The sequence below is a fragment of the Ipomoea nil genome, unplaced genomic scaffold (genome assembly GCF_001879475.1).
Source record: "Ipomoea nil cultivar Tokyo-kokei standard unplaced genomic scaffold, Asagao_1.1 scaffold1407, whole genome shotgun sequence".
Classification (NCBI taxonomy): Eukaryota; Viridiplantae; Streptophyta; class Magnoliopsida; order Solanales; family Convolvulaceae; genus Ipomoea; species Ipomoea nil.
Window position 1 is genome coordinate 3,076,773 of NW_017617835.1, and position 9,496 is coordinate 3,086,268.

Sequence of the window (9,496 nt, forward strand, 5' to 3'; positions counted from 1 at the left end):
TTTAATAAAAGCACTATATTAAATAAAGTTCGAAGTCAAAACATCACAAATGATAGGACGATGATCGAAAAATCACCTTAAACAATGAGACATAAAAACCGATTATATTATCTCATTATTGTATGTGCTGCCTAGCTAATTCATTGATCGACTAGCAAAAGAAATAAACACATGAGATCATTCATTAAGAGGGCGTTTGGTTCACGGAATCATTGATTACTCCAAGTAATTAATAGGATTACCTGGGGGTAAGTAATGTGAGATTTTGAAAATGTAAGATTACCTGATGTGTTTGGTTAAAGTTGTAGGAATGTAACATTAACTTGTTTGATGGAAGGTTATATTTTAAGTTATATTACATCAATTACTTAAATGCACATCATAGAAATTGAAAAGTGTAAATTGTAAGTCTTTTTTTTTTTTTTTTTTTTCATAATTCAAAATTTAACAAGATGCTAATAATAATAATAATAATAATAATAATAATAATAATAATAATAATAATAATAATAATGCAATTCAATAATAATAATAATAATAATAATTGTTATTATTATTATCAAAAAAATAAAAGCATAAAATGAGGAAGCCGTATGACTCTTGTGTGATGTAGACCATAATTTGGTCCTGAACTTTGTAACTCAGTTGCATAATGCATATCACGTTTTCTTGAAAAGAAATAAATGAGAGTGGCATGTTTTGCATTCAAAAAATAAATGAGGGTAATTTTGAAATATTGAAAAGTAATATCAGAGTATCTAACAAAAACTTGATAAATCAGATTACCTCAAATATACTCTCATTTCCTAAATGACAGTAATCTTGCATTATTACCCTCTCAGATTACCTAAATCAAATATGGTAATCTAAGATTACGTTTATCAGATTACCTTTTTTTTTTTTTTGAATGCATCAGATTACCTAGATTACCTAAACCAAATATGGTAATCTAAGATTATCTTTATCAGATTACCTTGATAATCTGAGATACCTTGAACGCACAGTCTTTAATGTCTAATGAGAAATTGAGAATCAAATGAAATCCCCTAATTGAGAAATTACACCACTTAGAAGAGTTTGTTTTAATGTTGACATTATCAAAATTTTCTCCTTAAGTCAATTCAAAGCTTCTTTAACAGCTACCATCTCCGCTTCCTTTGATACATACCACTCCATTGGATGACACTACATAGTACATTTGCACCACTCCATCAGACTTAGTTTAACTTGACCCCACTTAATTTTTATTATTATTATTTTTTAATCTTTTAATCCTTTTGCGTTATTTTTGACAGTTGTAATTTTTTTTGAAAGAACTCAGATTTTGGAAAAAAAAAAAAAAAATCACACTACATGCACACATGTTGCCCAGTTAGCACGTATTTTCCTCCTTAAAATAGTTAACACATATTTTTTAATTATTTGTTGGGCGATTGAAGTGATCATTAGCGTGACATAACTTTAAATTGTACTCCGTAATAGTTATATAATTATAAAATAAAACGAAGGACCCACATGGAGTGGGACCAAAAGTAACTCTATCCCGCCACGTTTAATGCGAAAAAGGCCATTTGTACGCGAAGGCAGACTGATTCTGTTTCAAAAGGCCGTTGATCCTCCGGCGAAATATATACACACCCTCTCTCCTCCACCGTCGCCGATCCCGGATGCATACACAGATATAGAGAGATATAGTGAGAGATAGAGAGTGCGGATTTGTAGAGAGGACGAACAATCTGGAGATTCGTATATATACATAACATAACACATCATAACATTAAAAGAAAAGAAAAGAAAAAAAGATATCGAGAAGGAAATGGAGGAGGAAAGGAAGGCAGTGACGGAGACTGCGTATTCGGAGGATGAGGAGGAGGAGGAGGAAGAGGAGGAAGAATTGGAGGAGCAGCTGGGCTCCAGCTTGACTCTCGAACGAGTCGCCGCTGCGAAGAAATACATTGAGAGCCACTACAAGACTCACATGAAACAGTACAAGGAACGCATAGAAAGGTCTCTGACTCTCCGAATAGCTTTTTCTGTTTGTATCTGTTTCTCTGAATGCAAAATTTGCTCCTGCGTATGTTTATTCATCTACTCATTGCATTTCTAATGAAGTTTTCCCCGATAACAATTATTATTTTTTAGTTCAATTCGAATGATGCGTAGAGATTAGAGAATGAATGCTAATTGAAAATTTTTCATTGAACTCGAAAACCTAAATAGAATATGCTTGCAGCTCTGTTTTAATTATTAGTTTTTAAAAAAATTTAGAATATCTCTGGTGAGTTCAGGTAATTTCATTTTCGTTGATATTCAACTTAGTGCTAAAAAAAATCTTTCTCCTTCGTTCTTTACTTGAGTTTCAAGTTCAATGGTGGAGAAGTTGTAAACCTTTAGTTCTGATCAAATGCTTTAAATGTTATTCTGTGGTGAGGGAGTATAAATTATATTAGTATTTGAATCCTTGTTGTGCTTGCATCATTTGAAAATTTATGAGTCTGTGAGTGGAACACAAGTCATATGAGTGTGTGTAGGGAAGTTTGTCATTGTCTTGGAAGGGTAGTCTATAGCAGGCACTCATATATACAGCCATACAGGATGAGCTCATACCTCCTATGAGGTTGTTGTCATGGAAATTGTCACTGCAAAGATGGACATTCGTAATGGGTGTTCAAATCTGCATTCAATATAAATAGGACACAGGCTGATTGAATGATTTAGTGGTGATGAAGTTGTACATCATATGCCTTGTAAAATGAACTATTTGATTTTCCTTATGTTCACTTAATTGCCGGTGGATGAATAATTTTGATATGAAGTAACAGCATTCCCATATGTTAGCTTGGATTGAGATAAATGAACTATTTATAGGAAGTATTTATTAGATTTAGTTAGCTTTCCCAGAAGGTGGACCATAATAATCAAACAAATTGTCAGATGCTTTGTTGAATTATTCAGATGCTTTCTATTCTACAAACTGCAGGCGCTCACTTCTAGAGCAGAAGTTGGCAAGCTTAGGTTTGCCAGAGGAGGAGCAAAAGGTTCTTCTCAAGGACTTGGAACGTAAAGAGACAGAATATATACGACTCAAAAGGCATAAGATTTCAGTTGATGATTTTGAGCTATTAGCCATCATTGGAAGAGGAGCATTTGGAGAGGTTTGAGTTTTTTTAAATTTCTTAAAATTCTAGAAATACCTAGTTATGCCAAAATTTTGAACTGTTTCCTTAACCTTATTGACCTTTAATTACTGCACAGAGTTCATTAATCTAAAGTAGCTTCTTTGAATTCATATATAGCTTATAGCTTGCTTAATGCTTTAAAGCAAGGGGACATGCTTAATGTTTTATGCCTTTCTCAAATATGCAGCTAGTCATGCATATACATCTAAATTTGAAGCTTTTTCCTTTAAAAGCTCCCTCTTCTTCATTTATGAGTATTTATTTGTTGGGGAGATGGGGGTAGTAGTGCTGTGTATTTCCAATTTTACTATCATCTGCCCATGTATTTTCCTCAGATTGACAAGCTGCAAAATGGAACACTTTCTGCAGGTTAGATTGTGTCGGGAGAAAATATCAGGAAACATATACGCAATGAAAAAGTTGAAGAAGGCTGAAATGCTTAGCAGAGGACAGGTATGGTCAAAGATTGATTTTGAATTTCAAACTTTCTTGTTAAGCTCAAAGGAATTAATTTCTTACCCATGAATTGAGATGTTCTCCCACATTTCCTATTTTTGTCCAGATGCACAAGTGAATGAAGTTGCAATTAATGGGTCTCCTTATATTGAACTTTAGTCAGCAGGAAACTGATCTATATGAGGGGTGGATAATATCATCATCAGCTAGTTTCCTCTTTTTATTTTTACTTTAAGAACAATTAACTTTAGTAAAACAACCTTTAAAAAAAAAAAGAAGTTTTGATTGCATTTTTCATTTCTCCCTCAAAGTGTCTGAGGTCAAACTTTTGCTTCTCTTGAGAGGTCTTAATGCCAGAGAAAAAGAGATTGTTTACTCCATACCCACCCAAAAGAATCTCAGAGAGAAAATCAGTGGTTGTGTCTAGAGTAGTTGTTTAAAGTTCATGGCTTTAGTAGATAGTTGTTTAATGCATGTGCCTTAATTAGAGTCTTGTTAGCTTGTTCCTATTGACCCAAGGCACTACAAATATCAGAGCAATGATCTGTTAAAACAGTGTGCAGGCATCTGTAAGATGCAACTTACCTTGATTGTGGCCTCTACTTTGAAAATCCTTTCAGATAAACTGTGCTTCATGTGCCCTAGAGTGCCTGGAGATATGGTGTAATATAATGCTGGGTCTTTACATGTAGGTTGAACATGTTAGATCAGAAAGGAACTTGCTTGCAGAAGTTGCCAGCCACTTCATTGTAAAACTATATTTTTCTTTTCAAGATGCTGAATACCTGTATCTTGTAATGGAGTATCTGCCTGGTGGTGACATAATGACTTTGCTGATGAGGGAGGAGACATTAACTGAAACCGTTGCAAGATTTTACATTGCTGAAAGTGTTTTGGCCATAGAGTCTATCCATCGACATAACTACATTCACAGGTGGAGTATGCTAATCTACAATACTACATGTGTTTTCTCTTAGTACCGTATATATCAGAATCAAAATCAGAATCAAAATCAAAATATATACTAAAGTAATACAGAATTTGTTTTTGAGTCCAGGACTGCAATAACACTCTTAATAAAGTTCATAATATTTACTTTAATTATTTTAGTACCTAATAAAACATTTACTAGGTCTTACATTGATTATTTACACAAGTATTGAAAATTAAAATTGATTATTAAAGATGTTTGTCCCTCTTTGAAATTACTTGCTTTTTGAGTTTTTGTTTAATTTGGAAAACTTAAAAAGAAAAAAGAAAAAAAAGAAGATAAGATAACTTTACTTTTGAAAATTAATTTTGAATTGAATTATTTCTCAAATAAAATAGATACCATATATTTGAATTATGTTTATTATTTCTAAAATAGTGGGGATACTTTATGCTTGATATGTTTTTCAAATTAAAGAAAGAATATTCCATCAAAGTATTGACATTTGAATATTTAAATTATTGTTTATACAAACAAACACACATACTAGAATGAATCTCATTCAATGCATGGTGATGCAAATAACAAAAATGTATGAAATTTTTGAATAGGGAGTTGACGCATTGATAAAATTGGTTGAATATATTGACCAACTACCCATTATTTAATAATAATTTGCATCAAAATTGAGATATATAACTACATATATATATATATATATATATATGAGTAATGAGTGGGAGCTAAACTATGTATACTTACACTTGATATTATGTAGTCCATTTTTATATAGAATTGTTACTCGGTGCATTTGAAATTTTAATAATGCTATGATATAATCACTTCAAATATGTTTGAACAACTCAGGTTTGTATTATATGTGATGTGATGCACATATATAATAACTTTAATAAAAACAATAGTTAAGATTCCAAAAATAAATATTCATTAAGATGGAAAATATTTGGTTAGTAAGAATATAGACTTAATTTTAACTAATACTAAGAAGTTTGTTTACTGTAATGTCCATATATACAAATGCACATGACTTGCACGCGCACTTAATTACTTGGTGATCTATTTTTTGCAGGGATATTAAACCTGACAATCTTCTTCTGGACAAAAATGGTCATATGAAACTCTCTGATTTTGGTCTTTGCAAACCTCTTGACTGTTCAAATCTATCTCCTATAAATGAAAATGAAATAATGAATGATGGAAATTTGAGGGGATCAGCTAATGCCAATGGAAACTGCTGGAACAGCTCCAATGAACAAATGCAGCATTGGCAATTAAACAGAAGGAAATTGGTATGGAGTTATTGTCCTATTAGAGAAATATTAGTTCAGTATATTATTAGCTTCAAAATTTACTGAATAGTTAAAGTTGTACATGCACTGTCCAATGGTAAGCATGCAATTGCTAAGCTTCTAGATACCATTTAAACAATTGCACCTTTGCTAAGTTAAACACAATGTATAAGGTTAAGAGATGCAAAAAAAATATGGTTATTGGATAATATTTGTAATGGAAATAATCTGGAGATTGATGTTACTTTGTATTATCAGAATAACTGCTATTATGCATTTACTTACCTCATCAGTCTTGACACTTGACAGTAACTATCAGCTTCTCTGATTCAGGCATTTTCAACTGTGGGCACACCTGATTATATTGCTCCTGAAGTTTTACTAAAAAGAGGCTATGGTTTGGAATGTGATTGGTTAGTTTCTGCTTGATTTATGACTGTTGGCCTTTTTAAAGATAAAATAAAATGTCTCCCCTTGTCTCCCAATATATCTTTTTGACTCTATTGTAGATTTTCTTCATCCTCCAGCTTCACATTAGCAATGTTTTAGTTTCATACTCACACTGTTCTTCTATGATCTATCTATTGGTATTTAAGTGTGTTTTAAAAAAAATGCTTACATATACATGCGTGCAAAACTAAAATTGCTATCTAGTTCTGCCTTTTTATTTCTTTTGTCCCTTTTAATGATGTTTTTTTTCCTTTATTCAATACATTTATACAAGTAAATGTATTATTCACGAAATAGCACCAAGCAGGTACAGCAATCTTAGCAAAAGATATGCGATCACATTAAAGTTAAAACAATTCAACTGTTTGCAAAGGGGCATTGAACCCCACTAGGCATATGCTATTTCTTTCCATAAAGACTACACCAGAGAGTGCAGGATAGTTCCGCACAAACTTTGTACTACTCCCCTCTATCTTTTGAGGACAATCATCACATGCCAAAACTTCATGTAATGTCGTGCTTCACTATAACTGAAGTTTTCAACTTTATATGGCTTTGCTATTTGCAGGTGGTCTCTTGGTGCTATTATGTATGAGATGCTAGTAGGTTATCCACCATTCTACTCTGATGATCCAATAACAACATGCAAAAAGGTAGATTGAGCCTGCTCTGTAGCATAGGCCATTCATATGGAGCATGGACATATTTGCAAGTTCACATTTTTATGAACTTAACCGTTAGCATCCAATAGATTTCAGAGCAAATATATAGAGGTTCTTAGGGTTGTGAGGAACTCTAGCCTTTGTGCCATTGTTGATGGCGGTGACAATTAATCCATTATTCTTCAGATTTTAAGTGATCATTATATGGTGTCATTGATGAATTGTTAATATTAAGGGCTCTTCCAAATTTGCTCAAAACCTTCAAACTCAAGACCTCTGGAGTCTATCCTATTTAGCTTTGGTCCCTTATATATATGTAAATATGTGCTGTGAGCTTATTATTCCCTGAACTATTTTTAACTTTCAGATTGTGCATTGGAAGAATCATTTGAGATTTCCAAGTGAAGCAAGGTTGAGCCTTGAAGCTAAGAACCTAATTTGTAGGTTGCTTTGTGATGCTCAAAATCGGCTAGGTTCTCAGGGAGCTGAGCAAATAAAGGCATCTACTTGTCCTAATAGTATTAGATGGATAATAATTATTCTACTCTACAATATTTTCTTTTGTACTTATTCTTCTTGAATATATCAGGTTCACCCCTGGTTTAAAGGTATCGATTGGGACAAACTTTATGAAATGACTGCAGCATACAAGCCAGAGGTCAATGATGAACTTGATACTCAAAACTTTATCAAATTTGATGAGGTATTTATTAAAGACTTTTCCTTAACAGTCCTACTTTTATGATCTTTAGCATTCAGGTGGAAGATTGGAGTAGTATTGAGTTACTTTTGTTACTTAGACACGTTAGTGTCAGTGGCTTTATATAAATAAATAAATAAATAAATAAATAAATAAATATATATATATATATATATATATATATATATATATATATATATATATATATATATATATATATTTCCTTTAAGTTTTTAGCTCAACAACATTTCTTATATTTGTGTTTGAGTTGTTGCCAATATGGTCTTACCCTTTATATTGTATCATGCAATTATTTTATAGGTGGATCCCCCACCTGCCAAAACTAACTCTGGAAACATAAGGAAGGTTAGTTTTTTTTTTTTAGGTACACATTACATGGAGCATCTTAGAACTGTTGCTTTTAGCTCTTTAATAGCATACTTGCAGTTCCTCCCTTGGATCCCCATCTATTCTTAATGCTATACTAATTACTAACCCAGTGTGTCTTATTAAAAACAACAACTTTGGCAGATGTTTTTAAGCCCTGAAAGTTTAAATTTTGTCGGCTATACCTATAAGAATTTTGAGGCTGTCAAAGGGCCGCGGCGTTCTAAGGGTATATGCTTTGTATTTAGTTCAAACATTCCTCTTTTCCTACATATCATCAATGGTTAAAAATCTATTGTGGGAAACTGCTTCAGTTTAGCCATTCACCTGACAACATTTTCTCTTGCAGAAAAAAGAGGCACTTCTCCTGACCGCCTGTCCACTGATTCAACCCACAGTTAGTTTCTGATTCTCAAATCATGTCATCTTGCTACTCGTTTTTCCCTAAGAAAATAAATTTTGCAATAAACATGTTTCCTGATAGCATGCCAATATGTGCAGGTGAATCTGCCGTGATATTCTCTTCCAAGGCAGATGGTGCTGAAATGCTCACACGCACCGCATCTGTGGATACCATGACATAGTGACGGTCAGTCTGAACCGTGCTGCATCTCTGTGCAACAGTCGTGCAGTCATAACATGCCCTTTCCCAACCACGCGAATGGGCTGCTTGGAAGAACACCGTAACCTGTACAGTAATAATAGAGAATGCACAGGTAGATTTTTGGTGGTTTGTGATTTTGCTGGTGTAGTGGGAGCTGTATGTATAGTTTTATGTACAGATTTTGCATCTTTTTCTTTTTAATAACTCGACTCTGGGTTGACAGAGCTAGGCATGCCTTCAATTGTGGCAGTCTCTATGCTCTCTAGAGTCTAGCCTTATTGCCCTTAACCCCCTTTTGCATCTTAATCATTTGCATCAGGTTTATATATGGGGCTCAGCTGTATTACAGCAACATTTGAAAGAAGTCCGTTTCTCCTGTTTTAGTAAATCCTTGATTACAGGTTTGTAGAGTTCACATACATTTCATCATATTTACCTCTGCATGTTTCCAAATCTTGAATCCACTTGCTTAAGGACAGTTATGCCATGGACCTGGGTCCACCTTGCAAGGTAGACCTTGATCAAAATATACAATTTACATACTGAACGTTCAGTATGTAAATTGTGAACATTCAGTATATAAATTGTGTATTTTTTGACCCGGGTCCACTTAATAATTTGCCATTGCTTAACCTTCAAACCCCAAAAACATGATTTGCAATTCTGAACACACTTTTTTATTGCCATAATCTACAAATTTATCTATGAATACTTTAAAAATGTGTAGTTTCTTAGATTTACAGTATACACTTAATTTCAGTACCGCTTTTTAATTCATGTAAATTGAATCTATCGTATGTTGGTTTGATTGTAAAGC

The 9,496-nt window shown here is 33.1% G+C and overlaps 1 protein-coding gene across 1 annotated transcript; it reads left to right on the forward strand.

The window, feature by feature from the left end:
* Nucleotides 1–1,597: 1,597 nt before the first annotated feature.
* LOC109186568 (serine/threonine-protein kinase 38-like) lies at nucleotides 1,598–9,096 on the forward strand. The gene is made up of 13 exons (XM_019336606.1): nucleotides 1,598–2,007; nucleotides 2,981–3,155; nucleotides 3,549–3,632; nucleotides 4,328–4,569; nucleotides 5,657–5,876; nucleotides 6,210–6,289; nucleotides 6,895–6,979; nucleotides 7,356–7,487; nucleotides 7,578–7,691; nucleotides 8,010–8,054; nucleotides 8,220–8,304; nucleotides 8,425–8,472; nucleotides 8,577–9,096. Exons 1-13 carry the CDS (start codon nucleotides 1,817–1,819, stop codon nucleotides 8,657–8,659), a joined length of 1,584 nt encoding a protein of 527 aa, XP_019192151.1. The 5' UTR covers nucleotides 1,598–1,816; the 3' UTR covers nucleotides 8,660–9,096.
* The last annotated feature ends 400 nt before the right edge of the window (nucleotides 9,097–9,496 follow it).

What these genes read in the sequence shown, in the direction of transcription:
- LOC109186568 (XM_019336606.1), top strand. Translation starts at nt 1,817, where the DNA reads ATGGAGGAGGAAAGGAAGGCAGTGACGGAGACTGCGTATTCGGAGGAT. An exon ending in CAATAACAACATGCAAAAAG is followed by an intron (nt 6,980 to 7,355) that starts GTAGATTGAGCC and finishes TTTAACTTTCAG; the next exon opens with ATTGTGCATTGGAAGAATCA. An exon ending in AGGGAGCTGAGCAAATAAAG is followed by an intron (nt 7,488 to 7,577) that starts GCATCTACTTGT and finishes TGAATATATCAG; the next exon opens with GTTCACCCCTGGTTTAAAGG.